Source organism: Neopelma chrysocephalum, unplaced genomic scaffold (genome assembly GCF_003984885.1).
Source record: "Neopelma chrysocephalum unplaced genomic scaffold, ASM398488v2 Primary Assembly neopelma1_70, whole genome shotgun sequence".
Lineage (NCBI taxonomy): Eukaryota > Metazoa > Chordata > Aves > Passeriformes > Pipridae > Neopelma > Neopelma chrysocephalum.
The window spans coordinates 6,131,911-6,153,361 of NW_020897730.1; the positions used below are offsets into that span (position 1 = coordinate 6,131,911).

At 42.8% G+C, this 21,451-nt stretch overlaps 1 protein-coding gene across 1 annotated transcript in view; it reads left to right on the plus strand.

Moving 5' to 3' along the window:
• The window catches only part of EPHA4 (EPH receptor A4), a 101,181-nt gene that overhangs the window by 41,786 nt on the left and 37,944 nt on the right, over positions 1-21,451 (plus strand). The window contains exons 4-5 of the mRNA XM_027685986.1: positions 327-482; positions 15,834-16,172. Of these exons, the coding sequence (XP_027541787.1) occupies positions 327-482; positions 15,834-16,172 (495 nt within the window). The remainder of the gene's footprint in view (positions 1-326; positions 483-15,833; positions 16,173-21,451) is intronic.

Genomic DNA, 21,451 nt, shown 5'->3' on the forward strand with positions numbered 1-21,451 from the left:
GGTGCAGGTGGACATGGGTTAAGCCACATGCAACTCCACAGTAAGCACAAAGAGGCAGCTGATTTTCTGGCAGTGTCAATAGAGTATAATTTTTTTGCCATCTCCAAGCCAGCTTAAAATGGCTCTTATTGGAATGAGAAATCAGTATCCCCTGACATAGGATTACTCATTAAGAGTGTGGTGATTGTTAGTTCTTCACCTGGGGCTAAGAGGACATCATTAGATCTCTTTGAAATGTCTCCTGCCTTGATTTTGAATGAGTAAGCCGGCAATTTATGATCACAGCCTGGGCCAATAACACTCTCCCTTCCTGTTCCTCCATCTAGCTTGCAAAATCGGATACTACAAGGCTCTCTCGACAGATGTTGCTTGTGCCAAATGCCCGCCTCACAGCTACTCCATCTGGGAAGGCTCTACCTCCTGCACCTGCGATCGGGGCTTCTTCCGAGCTGAGAATGATGCTGCCTCCATGCCCTGCACTCGTAAGTTGGTCTTTGAACAGTCTCTTTCCCTTTTATCATCCGTTTCTTCTCCTGTCTTCCTTTCACTGTGTATGTAGGAAACACTGCCTGGAGATCTGTGTCTCTAAAAAGTGTTCTGCTTCTGTGAGCAGCATTCAGTAGATCTTACAGCCTTTTGCAGATGCGGTTTGGATTTTGGCTCACACTTCTGGGAGAGAAAGTGTTAGTTCTCAGCCTTGAATTCCTAATGGTGACAGGGTTGTGCTGACCCTTGAGAGTTTACAGTCTAAATAAATCAGGAGACTGGGAGGAGACGCAGCTGAAAAAGAGTGACTTGCAGACCTCAGTAACAGAGGTAGAAATAAAATACAGATCTAAGCTCCAGTCTGAGCACCTGGCCAGTAGATCACATCAGCTTTCATCTATTTAAATATTGATATTTGCAGAAATTGTGAAAAGTTTTCTTGTAATTGTATGACTTGAGGTAAATAGGTAATATTTATAATATCATTGTATATATAATTTACTTGAAATATAGATGGTGACCCTTAGCAACATGAGTGTTCATCTGAAAGGGATTGTAGAAGTAAATCTTAAACTTTAATGAAACAACCATCCAAGGCATGGTTTATTTTATCCTACGTAGATAAATACATCATGTACAGCAAATGGAATTTGCTTTAGTTCTACCAAAGTGCCTTCAGCAGGGAGAAGGACAGATGCATTGAGCACACTCACAGAGTTGCTGGAGCAACTTCTTGTCCTGTGTGTTGGTTAATGGCTCACACAGCTGAAGACCTGGGATTCCAGGCATGTCCTGGTGTTTAATTGTGTCATCTTTGGTTTTCACTTCTTTAGGAGCAGAGCAGTTTCAAACAATAAGTGAAAGGGCTGTATTTTACCGGGGGATATCAATGTGTGGCTTTCCCTGAAAGTTATTGGAAATGCTTCCAGATTTTTGGAGTTCAGCTATGTATTTATGTAGAGAGTGTGTGTGTCTCTGAGTGAGGGACGGCCAAGATATTTCTTTTGTAACATCTTAATATATTGCAAATTAATTTTGGAGAGATGACTCACATTTATTTAAATCTTAATTTCTGCCTTACAAGGCAGAAACAGAGTATGTCCATAACTAAGCCAGCACTTATCCCTTCCTCAACCCCCCCTTGATTCCAGCTGTTCTCCAATGATCTCCTTCTTTTCAGCAGTGAGTTTGCTGGATGGTGGTTGAGCAGGCCAGGGCATAGCCAAAAGCAGCTGCTTTTGCTTAGTAGGAAGCAGAGAGGTCCATATATCCCTTGCCAAGTGTTGACTGGGAATGGAGGTCTAGCTGTATTTTGAAACTTGCCTAAGTGGGCAAGAACATGCTTTATATAATATAATTTACACTAGGAGATATAAAACTTGACCATTTTGATAGGAAAAATGTCTTTCTGCAACAACAGAACTATTGTTTGGAATGTACGCCCTAAATAATATTATACCAGCAGAAGTTTCTCAAAGCCCTGGTCCTAGTGAGTGATATCCCGATCAAATTGAAATCAAATTAGTAATCAACTGGTTGAAATTAAGTAGGCATGTGCAGTTAGTGAAGTATGAGGAGAGAGCGAAACATTTCCAGATGGGGAAATAGTGAGCAAATGATATGTATGTTTGCTTGTATTGCAAAATGTACCCCTGCAAGCTTAGCCCTTTTTTGTCAAGTTTTGGGCCTACTTCAGGCACCCTTTCCCCATTCCTGTCTTTGGAGGTCAGTCAAAGTTGAAGTTGCTGATCTTGGTCTTTTAACTTGAAAATACAAAGAGGAGAGAAGAAAAGGCAAGGCCATGGTGCTGTCCTCAGCCTTCATCTCTGCAACAGTCTAGGAGGACTAAGCATGCTGAGGCAAGCCAACACCACAATCCCACGGATACCTGCTCTTGGAAAACAGGCCTGTCTCTGGAGGTCCCATTTCATAGCTTTGACTTTCCTTGTAGTTTAAGGGCTTCTTTTTCTGTGATCCAGGGTAAAGAATGACACGGGTTATTTCTGAGCTGGCTGGTGGGGCAGCTGTGCCCCCTCACTCCCTGCTGTGCCTGCCCATAGCCCCTCTTTGAGGTCAACCTTAGCCCTGTCTGAATGGTGCTGTGATGGTGGGACCTGCTCAGGCACAAAATGCAGCCCTGCCTGCGTGGCGGCCCATGGACTATGGGGCAGGGGGCTCTGGGGAGCTGTTCCTTTGCCATACTCCCCACACTGAGTAGCCTTCTGGCCATGCACCTGAGGCAAGTGACAGAGAGCATTTAGAGGGCCTCTGCTGAAGGGACATCCTTCGGAAGAAGGTCCCCGTTTGTCTGACTTTCCTGACAAGATGTGGAGACAGAAGGGAACATAAACATCAAAGGTTCTTTCAGGCGGATTCAGACTCTAATCAGTTCTTACCAGTTGGTTAAACCAGGTGACAAACCCAATTCCCTTGTGCTGACAGCCATAATAATCAGGCACCTTCTTTGTTCATTATGCTCTCTTTAACTCTGGTATTCTCATTCAGGCCTGCATTTAGTAATCGCTCAGTGTGACGGCACGCTAATGAAGAAATAAAACACAGTATCTGAGATCCATTCTTCTAGCAAAAAGATAGACTCTGCTCCACTGGCTTGTAAAATCAGGTTTCTGTTCACTTGGAGAACTATTAGACCAGGTGAATAAAAGTAACATTGGGTAATTTGGAAAGAACACCTGGAATGGACTGTGGATTGATCCTTTCTTTATTATTTCTAAACACTTCTTAAGATGAAGAACTTCAGCCTTCTTAAGATGTGTTTTTGTAAAGCTTTGACCCTTGGCTATTGATTTCCTTTATTAGTAAACTGGCTGGCCCTGTCACTTATCCGCCTTCGAGGTTGGGGGAGGAGGACTGTTAGGACTTTCCATTAGCCTGATTGTGCTAGTGGATGAAAGGGAATTGGAGAATTCCCTTTCCTTTTCCTTTCTTGCAATTCCCATAGTAAGTAAGAAACGCAACAGCTATTTCTTGATGTACTGGTTGGAAAGGTGCTCCAGAATTTTATCATTCCATAATGCTGCTCTCTGATATTGCCATACCTTGTTGAGCTGTAAAACCTGTGTCTAACCTCAGATAAGCCAAGCATCAGACTCCTAAACAAGTAACTCAAACTCTGGTATTCTCCTCTATGTCAACTTTGTTAGAGTGAATAATTAAGTCTGCCTTAAGGCTTGTACTAGTAAGAGCAGAATGTGGCACAGTGTAAGACAGTGGAGTGGGCTGTGCCGAAGGCCAGGCATAGACACTTTGACATACACGTTTACTGATGCATCTTTTCCCTTAAACTTGCCTCACGGGAATAATCATCAATGTGTCTGTCACCACTGAGGGCCAGAGCCGTCCTGGATCTGCCACTTTGGCCAAACTTGGGAATTCAGACTTTCAGCTCTGAAGCACAGTGGGCTTGTCAGCTTTGTGCTTGGTTGTGGAGGTGGTGTGATTGACCTGATACACCTGAGCACAAACTGTGGAAAACGTGGACGCCTTTCCCCTTTGGAAGCATTGCAAAAGTAACGTCAAGGCAACTCTTTAGAGCTTCATTATATTTCAGTACTTGCTGAGAGGAAGGGTCTTCCATAAGGTTAGCAATGTAATGGAGAATAAATTACCTTACCCACACACAAGCCCATGAGGCTGGAAAACAAATCAGTCTCAATCATGGTCCTTGTCCCTGAATTTCCTTCTCCGTAAGGAGATACGCTGGGAATTGCAGCCTGGCACAGGCAGGTGCAGTTCCCACCCAAATTAATGGGCGTTGTTCCTGCGTCCCCACCGTTAATGAGTTGAGTTCTCTAACTCTTTCTTAACAAACAATGCTCACATTATGAGTGAGGAAAGGACAGTTTTGTATTGTTTATATTGTCTGTTCGATTCAAATTATTAATGATTTTTAATTGGAAGCTCTTTACAAAAGAGAGATTATCAGCACAGACTGTCCAGCTTGAAATCTCTCTCAGTAAATGACCCTGAATAATTTAGTCCGTTATGCCACCCAAACAGTGACTGATGGATTGATATTTTGTCATGGCCTGAAATATGTCAAAAATGGTTGCATTTAAGACAGTTTATACCAGAGAAGTTTAGAGATAATGAGAAAAAATTTAGTGAGATGCAAGAGAAAAGTGCCTGCTTTTAAAAGGACCTTCTCCAGTGTAGGTTATCAAGAAACCGAATAGCCTGACTTCTAACAGCAAACATCACTTACTTGTCTTTACATTCCCCTCTTCTAATTGAATTTAGTGCACTGCTGTATTTCCTCCAGAAAGTATATTGTTTTTAAATTACCATTTCAGTGCTATTACTCAAGGCTCCTGCTTCTAATGCTTTCTGACAGTTATCAGCATAATGAACCATAATGAAATGATGAGCAATCTACAGTGGAAACTCAATGTGGATTCCACTAGAGCTGTGTGACTGTGTTGTTAAAATTTGAATGCACATTAAAATAACACTGTCCTTGTTTGTTCCCAAGGTCAAGGCTTTAAAAAAGGTCTAAAAGGTCTAAACACTTGGCTTTTGTAAATGTTGCAGTCTGATATAAACCCTTGGTACAATCTTGTGTTGCATTTAATGTATCTCAGAGATAAATGTTTGACCTGCATTTTCAAAAAGGAGTGAATTTACTTACTTAATAACTGCATTTGCAAATGAGTAATTACACAGGAGCTGATTATTTGAGCATATGTTTATAATGATTGCTTAGACTTCTAAATAAACAAATGTGCTCTTTTTCCTTCAACTTAACTTGTGCCTTTTCCAGGTTTTTCAGTGAGATGCAGATTCCCACTGCTTTAGCTGTTAGAAGAAAAGACAGCAGGGTACACTGCATGGTTGTGCTGGCTAGTGTGTTGTTGGTGGCTTTGCACTGGCTTTGCCAGGCTTCCTTCTCTGGATTTGCACACTTGTGCTGGCACTATTGCAGTCTGACCTCTGCTGTTGGAGCCTCTTCTCTATAATATAAAGTACATGCCAATACAGACTCTAATATTCAGAATTGAAATTTATAGCATAGTTCTTCCACATCTTTATATATGTCTATACCTTAAATTATTTTGTTCTTAAAACATCACATTACATAATGTACATTATGTAAACAGTACATCAAAATGGCTTTTAAGCTGTAGTATGACTGTTGCAAGGGCAGAGGGAACAATGGGTAGGCAGTAGGGAGAGAGTAATTTTTCTTCTCCACATAGTCTGGGAAAATAGACCATCCATTGCTGCATCGCTGCCAGACCGAGAGAAAGGGATTGTGAGTGATGGGAATCTCAAAGGAGAAGGCTGTCTCCCCTCGTCTGTGGTGACGAGCTGAAGGAATTGAATAAGAAGGGGAGTGGTTATGGCTTGAAGAGAAGAGACAGGAGTAATTTGACAATGTGTGTTTATAATCAGTAGACTTAAAATCATCACTCCTTTAAATACAGCAACTGTTTATTAGCTGTCTTCTGATTTTCTGACCAGAGCCTGAAATTAACAGAGACATTTACTCAATTAAGTGGGGGCTTTGATTTGGTTAGTCAGGACCCAGTTCTGTAGAGTCGTTGAAGTAAATTAGAGGGCAAAACAGAATAAGAAACTCGGTAGTTGGGCCAATTGCAGAACAACTTATTTTTCTGGTTGGATTTCTTTCCTGTCAGACTGTCAGATAACCTTCTGGTATCCACAGTGGAATTCTTTTTATCTCAAAGGAGTGAGTGAACACAGGTGATATTGTCTGCAGCACAGCGTATTAGAGTAGATATGATAACGTGTCTTAGCATATGTGGCAATGCAAAATGTTCTTTTGGAAATGAAGCCCGGAGCCCCCAGGGGTGGTGCCTGCAAGCATCAGTTTTCCCACACCTCTGCCAGTGGTAACTGGACCTCTCTGCCTAACTCCCTTAGGCTGGAGAGGAGATATTAATTGGTTGATTCTCCAGGTGAAAGGGACAAAGCCCATTGTGAAGCTGGTAACCAGGGTTCTTTTGGCAAGTAAATAGGAAGTTGTTCATGCCAGTAAAATGGGCATTTTATTGTTGGCACTGGTCCAACATCCCTGGCTTGGCAGAGCTCCCACTGAAGTCAAAGGAATCTTGCCCAAGTAAATAACTGAAGAATTGTTTACCAAATCATTTGCCTTATTATAACCCAGTTGTAATGCTAACCATACACAGAGAGGAGGGGGGTGGAAATGGAGCAGATGACTGATATTTCAAGTGGCTGCCGCATCTTGCGGGCTGTTGACTTTGGTCTCACCAGTTGTAAAAACACACAGTCTCTAATGATAAATGGTCAGGAAAAGCCAGGCAGACAAGAAGCGAGGGTTGTCCGAACTGCCAGTGCTTTTGTAAATTAGTCCACAACAACAGGGGACCTGTCCACAACTGCTGAAAGAAGCAATTAGTGGTAGCAATGTACACAACTGTCACAGGAAAGTGTAGGCTTTATTTCTAAGCTTAAACTTACACAGCCCAGGTGTTTACTCTGTGTTATAACTTGTCTTTCAGATGGTTAGAGATCAACAACAGAGGCTTATCTGAAGGGCATCACAGCTCACATGCTGAAACATCATTGACAGCTCCACAGTTGCCCAGGTTTAATGAAGCTTTATGAGATGGAAAGAGGATGCCAAAGTGCTTTTTCTTGAAAGCTGTACCTGGCACTGCTTTGCCAGATATTTTAGTGAGTGAACTTAAAGAGTTTAAAGACATTGGTTATTTAATAATTACTTTCTTTGCATCCTCTCTGAAAATAGTGAACTCTCTATTTCATGCTCAACCCTGCCTCCAGGGAGATGAATTCTAGGATCGTGATCAAGTTAAAGAGCATTGATTGGAGTTGTTAAAGGCCATCCGTGCAATAACGGCGTGGTGAGGCCTTGTTGAGAGAGCAGCAGTATGGCCCAGTGGTGAGGCTGGCAACAGGACTTACAGCCTTAGCAGAGCTCTAGTCCTGCCTCTCTGTGTCTGAGCCATCCCCTTCAAAGGAACTTGACGTACTTCCAGTGACATTTCATTGCTCTCTGCAGATATTGCTCCAAAGATCTTTGGGAAAGTTCATTGTATGGATCTTTTCTTTTTTTACACCTCTTTATTTGTTCTCTTTATTCTTGCTGTGTTGTACACAAAAGCTGGGTCTCAGATCTTGTATAGCAGTAGTGCTAAACTTTTCACCGTTCCTGATAGTGCATTTCTAGTTAGGTTTTCTTGCTATTAGGCAGTCAGATGCTTGTTCCCAGGTGCCTGCTGCTCCTTTAACTTATCAAAGACTTAGCTGCTCCTCTGTAGTATAGCCAAGGCCAAGCTGCCGATTCAAAACAGCCCAGTTCATGCTAGGTTCCTTTTAAATGACAGTGAGTCATAGCAACCTTCCCTGTTGTATGAATCTTGTTTATTATGTAGCAAATTAGCTCAAGATTTCTGAATACCCCAAGTTCCCTTTGAAATCACTGGAGATGAAGAGGGTCAGCATCTCTGGAGCAGGCACATAAAGAGGATCCTTTTGTCAGTCCTGATCCAAAGCCCATTGAAGCCTGCTGGTCTGCCTTATTGACTTTGATTAACAAACACCCGTAGCTGGCACACTGCATTTAACAGTGTGTTTGTAGGCTTTTCTCAGTTTTTGGGGTGAAGTTAGAAAGCTTCGAACTGCAGCAGGTTATCATATTATTTTTACTGTTTGTTAGAATAATTGTGAGTCCTTACTAAGCTAAGGTCTACTTTTTCTGCCTCAAAAAAATGGAGGTGATATTTTCATGAAGGAAAGTGCGGGAACGGTTAAAGAAGATTAAAGTCTTTTCTACATGCATGAGGTTTTCTGGTGGGAATTGCCAATGAAGCTTCCTTCTGATTTCACACTGTCAGGTGAACGCAGGCCGAATGCAGTGTGACAACCCACTTGAAAATAATTATCCATTGCCCTGGCTGCAGAGACATCCGTTACCTGATAGAGAAATGTGCTTTTACACATGTGCACACACAGACGGAGTAAATTATTTTTTTAATCATTTCTCCTTCCAGGGCTCAAAAGCTTCATCCTGCTTGTTACTTAGTCACATACATATCTTTTGAAAGCATCTTTCTTTCAAAGGAGGATACATTTTAAATGCACTGATCTGGTGACTGACAGGATGCTCCTAACAAAGGCATGCCATCTTGAGGATATATATATTTGAAATATCCCTATTAGTACTTCCATGGAGAGTGTGGGTTTCAGTTTGTGTTTTTAATAGATCTCCTCCCACAGCTAGATCTTTCAAGGTAACAAATCTTAACTATACCATAGGCTAGTAGTAGACAGATGTGGTTACAGTCCAAATACTGATAATATCAGTTCAGTCCTTAATGGGTAATGCTGCCGTCAAAATAATCTACTACCACTGTTAGTAGTGGAGGACTAAGCTGGCACAAAAAAAGGAGTTCTTGAAGGAGCCCTCTGCCAGGGGACAGACTGTGATAGAAGAGTACAGACAGATGGCTTTTTGTGGCTAGAGAGAACTTTATTTTGGGTGCCATCAGAATGGGTTTCCTGTAAGTGCTAAATGTACTTCAAAGGAATTAAGTGTCAGAACCCTGTGCTGAGGTGCTTTTTGGTTTGCTTTGTGATGCTTTTATTTTCAACCTAGGAAAATAGTATATAATGGCTACTCGTGTCTGATAAAATTGGCCAAACTAGAGCCCACAACTTTATTTTCAGTCTGTGGGCCATGAGACCTCTGAGGAAAGGAAAAAGAATTTTTTTACTTGCATATAGCTTGGGTGAACAAAAGCTGTTTGCCCAAAATTTGGAGCTGCTGGTTGTCTAGAAGTGGGATTCTGGAATACTGTCAGCCTGGGGCAGCAGAGAACCAAGCTGCAAGATCCTTGTGATTTTTCGTCATTTTATGAGACAACGAAGTCACTTGGGAGCTGTTTTGCTGGGAATCATTTCTTTCTCATCTCCTTTCTCTGTGCTTTAATCCACGCCTCCTAACCATACACTGTTGCTGAACTAAATTAACTGGTTTAGTGAAGACAGTATTCTTTATGTCAAACAAGTCTGTCTGGTCTGCTTGTAGAAAACTATAATTGAATTTACCACATACACCCACAGAGACTTTTAGAGAAGCACCTTGTTGGGCAGATCAGTAATAAAAAAGGAAGATGTAAAACCAGGGATATTAAAACCTTTGTCATAACCATTTAAATACAGTTCCCCAGTACAGTGCACTTACAAGTCTACCTTCAGATCCCAGGGTTAGTTTCCAGAGGTATTTTTCAGTTGCGTAGATGGGCTGGGTTTACAGCTGTAGAGAGAAAGGCTTGGATTTCTTGGTTGGAGTCTCCCTGCACACCCAACCAATCCTGCCTGCCTGCCTGTCCTGCTGGAGTCGCTCCAGCTCCAGGAGCCCAGCTACAGCACGTCCTCTGACATGGGTTTGTGGTATATGGTGTTTCTCTGGGGAGACACTCTCCTCTTTTGACTCGTAGCTTTGTGGTGGTGCTGAACTTGCAATCCTGGCACACCCTGATTAGACCCCATCCTTGGGCATGCCGAGGGTCCTGGGATCTGTGCTTTTGCTTTGGCATGCCTGAAGGGCTGGGCCCTGAGGCTGAGGGCAGCAGGAATATTCACTCAGTTGCAGCTAATCGTCTTTGTGCTATTTGCCTTTGAAATCATTCAGTGCATTTAGGGTAGACTTTCTTTCTCCTTGCCGGAATGATTTTGCCAGATTCATTATGCTGAACCTCCTATACTTGTTCTGGTCCTTTGGGGACAGAAAGAAAGGGGCTTTGAGATATAGTTCTCAGCAGGATGGTCGAAACAACAGGCAAAACAACCTGCTGATGTTTGACCCAACAAGCTCTGATGGTCCCTCAGTGTTTAGGGCAGCTGGTTTAAATGAAAAATACTGTTCTCCTTGCAAATAAACAGTTTACTGAGGTGTCATTATGCCCAGTGTTAGTCTGCAGCCTGGTTCACTTTGCAGCTGTAGTCCCTTGCCATCTGCACCCCACAGGTGCTAGTCTAGTCCTGGAGAGCAAGTTCATTACTGAGTCTTCACTGCAGAAGCTCTGTGTGAGTCACTCCAACGCCTGGACCGGGCTTGATCCCTGATTTGCATTACAGAGGCTCCTTACTTGTGCCCACAGAGACCTATAATCCACAGAGAGCTGGCACACAGGTAATGGAGCACAGGGAAATCTTCTGTGGTCTGGACGGAAGGAGGGAAGACAGTCAGGAAGGTGTTGATAAGTGCCCTTATCGTGATTTTCAGCAGGCCCTTATCGGTCATACAGGGGCATGTGGGAGGCTTCTGACTGGAGGGGGACTTTAGTGTTTTGTAAGAAGGGAGGGAAAGAAATGCTGATGGATGAAAAGCTAAAATGCTGCTTGAGGTTGTAGAAAGCGTGCTAAAATACATCAGTCCTTTTAGTACAAGTAATGGTCATGCTATTAACCCCTTAAAAGCTCGTTTCCCCGAATGTTGGTTTGACATAAGATAGAACACTGTCCTTAAGACAGACAGATATACCTGTGGGTGAAAGACAGATGGATATGAAGGCTATAGCTTATTGCACCAAGAGAAAACCAAACAATCTGCATTGCCTAATACGTTTAAGTAAATCTAATAGGAGGGGTGAGGAACATAGCAAGATTAGCTTGATGAAGATTATTTGTTGCTGAACAGACTCTTCAGTGTTTCCCTCAGCCCTGACACACACAATGAATTGCTCCACCCAGGGCCTTTCCATTTGCTTCATGGCTCAGTTGATTTTGATGGGTTTATTGTGAAGCAAGATTTATGGACCCCCAGGAAGGAATAAAATTAAAAACTTCCGTTCCCTGTGTTCCCACAGAGGAGACCCCCATGTCCGTTCATGGTGCTGGTAAATGGGCTGGGAGAAGGATCCGGCTTTCAGGCCCCGTGATCAAAACGTGTCCTCTTTGCAGTCCCCAGTGTGAGAATAGCGAGCGGCTCTGCAGATCCATCCCTCAGAGTCTGTTGACCTGGGCAGGAAAAATGACAGCACCTGTCCTCCTAAAATCATAAAATAAGCTTTAAAGTTAGTTGGTTTTCAAAATTAAAATCTCTAGATTTTAATTTTTTTTTCCTCTAGGAACTGCCACATTTTTAAGCTGTCCTGGGCAGTGTGGCAGTGTTAGCTCCTTCCAGCATGTCAAATGGCCTATGCAATAGCATGCTTCCATCAGCAGGAGTTTTAAGAAAAGTGCTGTAAATCATGGGACTTGTGACAGAGTCACAGACAGTGGTGGTGATTCAGAGGCACAGGTCCTTGTGTTGTCTCCTCTTTCATCTGCCCCGTAGCTATATTTTTCTGCCAGAGGACACAGGGTTTGTGTGAGGGTCGTGGTCAGGCTGGCAGGATGCTGTTCGTGTGGGATCCTGCTAGCTGGGTTCATCCTGGAACTGTGCTGGCACTTGCAGCCTGCCGTGGCACTGAAAGGGTTTTCATCTCATCTAGCAGCAGCCATCTAGCAGCAGCGGCTCTGTTTGTCAGAAACAAAGCAAATCCTGATCACCATTGAAGGAGCAGATACGCCCTGTGTTTCAACATCTGAAACCAGACCCATCAATCTGAAGCCATTCCCCACTCCCGGTGCCAACAGCTCCATTGATGACTATGCTCCAGAAAGAAAAGAAATTACTTTTTCCCTCACTGTAATGTCAGCCCACCATTTGGAGACTCCCCCGCATCTTCCTTTTCATGCTGGAGGTGGTGCACTCATCTCTGTGACCTGCAAGCATCTGCTTCCCTGGTTTTCCGCTTCGTCGCATCTCTGTTTAGACACTGCAATGCCCTGTCCCACATACTAATTACTGACTTTTTGCTTCTGAGGAGCTTGATTCATTCTGGCACATTTTCCCATGTGAAACTGGACCTAGAGCCTTGGAAAATATCTTAATGGACATCAGAGCAACTCTGAGTTTAACCCCAAACTGGCTGCTGTATCTGAGCTAAGAGGCACATCATTCAGACCACAGCTGTGGCAGTATGAACCCTCGTGTGGAGGTCTTTGCTGCAGGAATACCCCGCTGAGATGGGGATATTCTCAGCCGTGGCAGAGCCAGGTGCTGCTTGGGGAGGGAGGTGTTTGCACTGGCACCACCTCAGCTCTCCTGGCTGTGCTGTGAGTCGATGCTCTTGCGTGTGTGATTGCAGCAAATGAATTCTCTGAAAGAAAACGCCTTTTGCTTTTTCTTGCTTTAAGGCTCTTACTGTTTCTCACAGGAGCAGTTTCTGTTCAGGGCTTCCTGCTGCCAGGTCCTGGCCAGGCTCTGGGAGGACAGACAGCCTCAGCTTCTGGCTCTGCCAGCTGCTCTGGCCAGGGCAGACCAGGGCTGTGTGGTGTGGCCTTGGGCTTGCAGGCTGCTGAGGCTGCTGGTTCCCTCCCGAGGCTTTTGTTGGTTCTCCTGTTTCCTTGATAGTGTGGAAGGACAGACATTGTCACCTTGTGCACCTGCCCGCCTTGAAGAGAGAGCCCAGGTGTGAGGCAGTCTGGGGAGATCTGGGGTTGATGGAGTTTGGATCAGTTCCTGCTCAGCAGTTCCTGTGCTGCTGCTTGAGTTCACAATTTCAGAAGTGTCTTCCACCTCATTGCACTCGGAGTGTATTTTTGAAAAGAAGGCTCGTGTGTTTGCAGGCAAAGCAGAGACCACTTTCTCCTGCCCAGGGGAGCTGGCAAAGCCAGCTTTTGGAGGAAGGAGAGCTGGTTGTGGGACAGAGACACTGGGCTGACACTTGGGACAGTTGTGACCAATGCCCAGATGTGCAAGGCACGTCTTGTGTGCCCTTGTCTCACCACATCTCTGTCTGCCTCCATTTCCACATGATGAACAGCGATTAAAACCGGTTTCTTTCCCTTTTCTTTCCCATCTAGTTTCTAAGTATTTTTGGATCAGGAAACGTCTCTTACTGTGTTCAGTAACTGATCTTTCAGTAAAAGGGTTTTGTCCTTAGGAGTCCTAAATGCTGCCAGCGTATAAATAAAAGTCATGAATGGCAACCTGGTAGTGCAGCAAGCAGGAGGGCTCCCTGTGGCAGGGGCTGGCCCTGGCTCTCTCTTCTTGCAGTAATTCTACCTGTCAACCCCGATTAACTCAGAGACTGTTTCAAAGGTTTGGCAGGAAGGGAGGATTTCCCTCTTTTCAAAATTAATATATTAATTTTGTATTTCTGAAATAAGCACAGAGAAACAATCCTTGTTCAGCTACTCCTGCAACAGAGACCTTTCATTTAGGTACTGAAGATTACACAGAGGTCAAATGTATCTAGTTATGTGAGACTCCTTTCTTAACCTACCTACCTGTCCCAGAATAAAAGTCCTGTCTCCTGTTGAACATGTGTAACATCCTGGCGGCTTCAAGCACAGACACAGAGAGGTGATGCAGCCCTCAAAATCTTGTCCTATACATCGTGCTTAGGTCTTGGGCTTCCTTTGAGATACACTTGATGAATTGAGGGAGCCAGAATTAATCTTCCCCATAGTCACCTCTTAACAGCTTAACCTCTTTGCTGCTAGATTTGATAAGTCACTTCGTAATTTCAGCAGAATTTCACTGGAATGTATTTGGTTCCCATCTTACCCTCACGGCTCCTTTTGTACCTTTGGCATATTAGAGGTTCTGACTGATGTATTTATACGCTTAATGAAACTATTGGTGCTGACTGATTTCTTCAACACCCCCCCTCAGTTTCATAACATTTGACAAATAACAGGAATGGAAAAACTGGCATGAAATTTGCCAGAACTTTCTTTTCCCTTTTCTGCCAGGAGATCTGATTGAATTTTTTTTGAATTCCAACCATCAAATGTATTTTGATAAAAGTTAAGAAGCTTTCATGAGCTCTCTTGTGTCTTGAATAAAAATGGAATTTGTGACTTTCTACAAAATTATTTCCAGTATTTTTCTGCCAATAACGTTTGTATGTAAAGCTCTGACTAGGAGTAGTTACCAAGGACAGCTATTTTTACTGTATTCCTGTTTGGATCATTATATTTTGCAAGCTCTGTTCTCGTTCTGTTTCATTTTGATATAGTGCTTACCTGTTTCAAAGTGTTATATGTGTAGTCAAAGTGCCTTTGTGCTCTGCCCCAGAGCAGGCTGCCTTTCAGTGGCCAGGGAAACTTTTTGGGATGTATAAAATACCCATTCCTTTCATGGGTTTGCTCTGAATCATCCATGTTAAATTTAAGGGTACATAAAGTGTGTCTCAACTGTATTGAAATTAGATTAGGAGTCATAGGATTAGCTCTTCTGCATTTTCAATTTGCCAGTGGGTTTGGGGCCTGTGGGGATTTAAGTATATAAATAGGATTTCTGCCTGTGCATTGGTCCAGAGCGAGGCCGGGCTCTGCCGCTTGGTCAGCAGTCCCAAAAGGGGGGCTGAAGGTGCGGGAGGAGCTGCCACCAGCAGGCTCTGCCCCGCACCCAGATCGGCCCCCTCCTGCCCAGGGAGGTCCTCCCCAGCCTGCCTTTGGCTCTGTCCTCGAATCCCTGTGCTGGAAACAGCTGGGAGCTCTTTGGCAGCGTGTTTACTTAAAAGTCTTCTGTCCCTGCGGTGGAAGAGCTGACCTTGTGTCTCAAATTCAGCCTTATTTCCAGTGTTTCTGTCTGATCTGTTGTTCCTGACCAGGTTTCTTTTATCAGCTCTTCGTTCTGCTGCTCACCATATTTTCCTCTCCAATTCTTTCACATTCTACAGCACTCCCCTATTGTAACCTTTATTCCTGATCCTTCAAAGCCTTAGTTCTGTGTCCAACTTTCCACTTAGATCTCCATTCTGCATCCCAAAACGTCATGTCCAGGTCCCTGCTTGATGGGCTTCAGTGTTCACTAAATGTGATTTGACATCAACTTGTCTGGAAAATACTGCACTTCTATTTTTCAGAAAAAAATCTCATGAGATATTTCTGTAACAATTTCAGTGACAGTCTGCCTGTAGGTATTGGAGGACCTTGAAAATGTCAAGTGAAGCAGGAGTTTGTGCATTTGATCCTTTGCTCAGGAGATCATGGAAAAATGAGTGTAAAATATGTGAATTTAACATTTTTCATAACATGTATAAAGACTGAAAGTAAGAAAACCCTCTTGTTTAATTGCAGTACTGGGCCTTCAGGCTTATTTAGAGTTGGGAAATACTGTTAATTCATCAGATGAAGAGATCAGAGTTTGACTTACCAGTTAATTTTTTGTCTTATTAAGAACATAGAGAAGTAAAATTCTGTTTGGTCTCTGCTTTCCTTGACTTAAATGGGAGTTGCACAGGTCTGGGACCCTAAGTCTGACACTACTATGTAAGCTTTCTCCAGTTACTAAAAACATGTGGACTTTGTCTTTTTAGGCCCTCCATCTGCTCCCCAGAACCTGATTTCCAATGTCAATGAGACATCAGTGAACTTGGAGTGGAGCCCCCCCCAGAACAAAGGTGGCCGGGAAGACATCTCCTACAACGTGGTGTGCAAGAGGTGCGGTGCCGGCGACCTCGGCCGCTGCCGGTCCTGCGGCAGTGGAGTGCACTTCAGCCCCCAGCAGAACGGCCTGAAAACCACCAAAGTCTCCATCACCGACCTCCTGGCACACACTAACTACACCTTTGAAGTCTGGGCCGTGAATGGAGTGTCCAAGCAAAACCCCAGCCAGGACCAAGCTGTGTCAGTCACTGTGACGACTAACCAAGCAGGTAGGAACATAAACAGTAATTCTCTTCCTCTCTCTCTGCTGCCTGTTTTTTAGGAAAGCTGTGATTTCCATTACATTTAGCATTAGCAAATGAATGTGAGGAGCTCTAAGATGTGTAACTGGGTCAAACCCTTATTTTCTGGTTATTTGTATGGATAGTTTAAATTCTTCAGAGCTAGAAAGAGAGAGGACACTTTGGGTGCTGTGTCTGGGAGCAGGCTGTGCTGCAGCACGCGGGGAGGACACTGGGAGGCGTCTGCAGAAGCACAACAGCACAGCTGCCCTGTCCCCTCTCCTGGCCCTCCAGCAACTTGGCCCCTTTGTAGGGGAGACCCGGCACAGGAACACAAGTGTGGGCAAAATACACACTCTGGGAGCACAGGGCTGTGCTCCTGCCCTCTTTCAAAAAGGGCTGTGTAAGATTCAAAGAGTGGAATGAGTGGGGCTCGCTTGCCTGCCTGCTCACTCTCCTCTCCTGCAAAGTCAATTAGATTCTGTCCCGTTGTTAAGTAAATACCTCCTTAACCTGCTGCTGACAATGTTTCAATTGATCAGAGCTGGCATTGCTGTAGAAATCCTATATGAGCTTTCATCTTCATGCTGTCTGATTTTTGCGCTTCATTCATCTGGGAGAGTGAAATACTATTTCTGTGTATACCAGATTATTTAAGATACCCTAGGCAGTTCAGATTTTTTGGTCCCTTTTGCTTGACCTAGTAAGGGCAAAGGCTGCTGCAGCAGATTGCTGTTTAGTTTTGATGCTAATTTGTTTGATCTCTTTCTTTAATTATGTGAAAACATTTCTTAGTTTGCAGCAAGCTAGGGTTTCTCACACAGGGTTCCAGTCGAATTTTTAATGTAATGCACAAAATTATATATGTTTGAATATGACAGTCTTCTATATGCAAATTAGAGATTCAGACTGTCAGACTGGCTACAAGACCGTCAAACCTGTTATCTGATGGCTCACAGCACTGATTGCCTTCAGGTCCCACAGATGCTGCCGGCATTCAGCACCTTGGAGCGTAGCTTACAGGGTTGTAATTTATTGTTAGACTTCTGGTGTATGGGACAATATTAATATTGCATATTTTGATAGTACTGGACTACATAAATGTTTTTTAATTCTATTTCCTAGTAGATGTGTGTGAAAAATAGGTATGCACGGTCTAAATCTGCAGATCTTAGCTGTAGTCTGGAACGCGTCAATATTACCAGTGAGAGATACATTCAGTTTTGCCGTGACAGTTACAAGCCAAATTGTCAGGTCCAAGCTGAAGCTCCTTTGAAAATCTGGTCCAGCATTTTTTGTTCTTCACGTACAGTTGACAGCATCCCTTTTAAATTATGATTCAAAAATTCAAACTATCGCTTTGCCTAGTGAAAAGAAGTCTAATAGAGAACAGGGGCTATTAGGGAGTCTTGGGAGAAAGCCGTGGGAGAGTGCTGTCATATGCTATACGAAAAGAGGAGGTTGAGAACAGCAGCAGGGACAGTGTTTTTGTGCTATGAATGCCTAGCAAAGAGAGTATTTCTGACTGATTTTGGCATGTGTAAGGATTAGTGGATGCATATATGCATGGATAAATGAGCAGGATCCATCTACCGTGTGAAAATTCTACCATCTTATGCTTTTATATGCAAACCCAAATCTGATTGAATATGCAAATAAGAATTGATTTTGTTTATTATCCATGAGTAGCATTCTTCACATCAGGAAATTTGTATTTTTGCCAACATTTCCAATTTCGAAACATGCCCAGTCTATCAAATGCGTCAGAGGGCCAGGGAAAATTGTACTGGTATAAATGAAAACTAACGCCAAGGTGCCAGTGTTCTCCCGTTTTTCATACAATTGTGGTTTCTTCTGCATAGAAGATCTAAATAGAAATGTGTGGCCTAAACCTACAGATCTCAGCTGAGATAAATAATCCTTACATATGCAAATAATCCCATTGATTTTGGTGAAACTGCTTGCTTGAGTAAAGGTTTGTGAAGTTAGACCCTTGGGTTTTACAAGTACTGATCTGTTTAATCATTGTAAATGTGTGTCTGGGGTGCATTAAAATCCTTGTGCCACTAATTTTCTTTCACTATATTTCATTATAAAGAAATCACATCATGATAGAGCACTGCCACGGACTTGGTTTTGATCTTGCACCTTTCTTACACTAATGTAATGCCTTGGTTTCTCTGAGGCAATTTCTAAATTCAAATTAGAGCCAAGCTCCTCCCTTAAAAACATTTCTTCCCTCTTTTGCTAATAAAAATGAAACCAACAACACTGAAAATTTGTAAATTACTTTGTTTTTGCTCTCTCTGCTTGTACTTTCCAATATTTGATAGGAAAAAAATGTTGTCAATATGTTTTTTGGAGTTCTTTACATATCAGCAGTGTTTCTGGGTTGTATTCTGGGGAATTTGCTAGAATTTCTTGCATCTTTGAGTTAAATTCAGTAGGAATGCAGGAGGCCAAGGAATCCTTCCTCTTAACAAATTGACCTTCCAAATATGCAACCATATAATCTGAAGAAAATATGCAGAAATTTTAGAAGCAGTTTCTGATGTCAGAATCAGGAATCCGGGTTTCTGTATGTTTGCGTGTGTTGGTGTCAGCCCCTGTAGAAGGTGTGCATTTGGAGACAGGCAGAGAACAATGAGAAATCAGTTACTGGTGTACTCAGCACAAAATTGACGAAATGTGTTGCAGTGATGTAAAAGGTGCTATGGAAAGGCATAGGTGTTTTTTTATTTGCTTTTACCATTTTACTCCTAGAGATAATGAATTGAGACAGTTTACTTTCCCCTCTTTGTTTAGAAACTCTTCAGTTTCCAATACTGTAGAAAAGTGTTTAAATGAAAATAAGATTCACCATTCAAAGTAGGATCAAAAAGCATTTGAAAAAGTATTTTTTCTGGTTCCTTTGAAAAGGTCCTGGTTTTTATAGCTTGCTCAAAAAAAAAAAAAGCTAAATTTCAGGCTTTGAACCATGTACAAATTTCTGTCTCCTAGTGAAATACTTCAGTGTTGTGACATTTTAAGAATTTTGAATCGTGAGTTCAACTTGCTGTTCCGCATGTTTAATATAATAATTTTTTAAAATTTTTTTAAGATGGGAACCGTTACTCTTTTCCCATATAAGATTAAAAACAAATTAAAAAAGCAAAGATGGAACACTGAGCTGCTGAAACTTGGAGCCAGCGTCCCTAGCACACTGAGTACTGAAAGTGCTGATGTTGTGGGTCTCCATCAGTGGTGGTGGCTTTTGTGGCTTTCAGTTTTCGATGAAATGAAATGAAATAAGCACTTTGTCCATCTTTAAAAAATGTGAAATGACTTGTGGAGGAGATGCAGACCAGCAATTCTCCTGTGATGCTGCTAGGAGTAGCTAATTTCAATGAGGAACTCTTACCATGCAGTTGACAGAATAGCTCAAAAATCTCCAGGCTCTTTTTTTTTTTTTTTCCCCTGCTAAGGATAATGCTGTGAAGCTGTTCAAAATTAAAAGTAAAGCTCTCAATAAAGAGATCTTGTTCACAGCATGCAGGAAGCTTTTGTGGTTTTTGGTTTGTTTTTTTTTGAAGAGGCGCTGAACAGTTTATATTGTTATTAAAGATTACAGCTGAGCTGTTTTAGGTCTCCAGCCTGAGAGCCAGGTTCACTGCTCAGTCTCTCTTGTGCGTGTCCAAGGGGGCAGCGCTGCTGGGACAAGGTTTTTGCACGGATGCTAAAGGTATTCATAAGGCAGGGCAGCAGTGCGGGGGGCAGAGCCTACACAAGCTTAAATGAGATTTAAAATCCAAACTCATTATGCTGCTTGCTTTGCTCCCTGCATTTTGTTTGCATTTTATGAAGGATGGGTGTCCTTCTTGCTCCTTTGCTTGTTGCAGTTTAAAGTAGCTGGTATTTCAGAATAAACAGGCTGCCTGGTGATTTGTTACCTTGTTAGGTTACCTTGGGCTCAGTGTTTCCTTAAGTGGACCGACACAGCTAGATGAATGCAGGATATGCCAATTAGGATGAAAATGCAATATAAATAAATAAATAAACTTAGTCTTTCTCCCATTGCATCATACTGAATGTTTTCAAGTGCCTGTGCTCAGGATCAAGAGCTATTCTTTCTTGTGAATATCTCAGGCTCTCTGTCCCATTTTTCCCTCCTTCTGTTCTCGCTCCTCTCCCCAACCCCTTTGTCTCTGCGCTCCCCCACACCTTGCCTGTCTAGCTGTCTGTTCACCTGTCTCAGAGCCGCTTCATCTCGGAGGCAGAGCAGTGTGGCTGGCTGTGCTGCAGTCCTTCCCCCTCCTCTGTATGCTCCCCTGGTCCCTCACCGTCACTCAGAGCCCTGCGGTGGTTCAGGATCCATTTCCAGGCAGGAACTAAAATGGGTCACGGTGCCACCAGGACTTAAGCACCGCCAAGGAGATCCGTGTGAATTGAGTATTCTTCTGGGACAGGCTGCAGTTGTAGTGAACCCAAAATACTGACAATTACTGCAGGGAAATGTCAACTGTTACTCAGTTTTATTTAGCCTTTAGATTTGTTTGTTGTTTATGTTCTTCATTCTGTTACTAAAAGGAAGAAAAAAAAACAACCTTGAAAGATCCTGATCCTTTGAGGATGATTGTGTTTCAAGTTAGCAATTGGGGGGAGGGGGAAGAAGTGGGAGTTATTTGCTTCTAGATGACTCATAAGTTCTACTGGACTTTTTGCTAGGGGAATATATATTCCCATTTTGCATTTCGGTGGGTCTTCTTTGAAAGCCCACGTTTCCTTTCAAATGCTGATTAGCATTCCTCACGTGTTGTACGGAACAGCACAGAAAATGCATATAAGGTCTTAGATTCTGCCAGTGTGGTTTAGCCTGTGCTGAGCTACATTTGCAGTCAGTAAAAATTCATGGACATACATTGCCCTTGGTCAGTGTGCACTCCTCATATTGACAAAATAATAGTTGCTCAGGCAGATCAAAAGCAACACATGCCAAGACCAGAAAACCTAAAGATTTCAGTATTTTAATGTACTTTTTCCTGGATATTTATAACTTATCTATGCAGAATTGCTCTGTAGTGAAACATCAAAAGACACTGTTAAGTAGATTTCAGTCACAGAGCTTTCTGTATGTGACTGCATGAACACACTTAAACTACCACTGTAAAATAAAATTAACAGTTACTATGAAGATTGAACAATCCATCTGATTCTCTAAACTCCCTCATGTTCTTTGAGTATAGTCCTGGTTTCACTATAAATAATAGCAAATCATTTCTGTTTGCTGA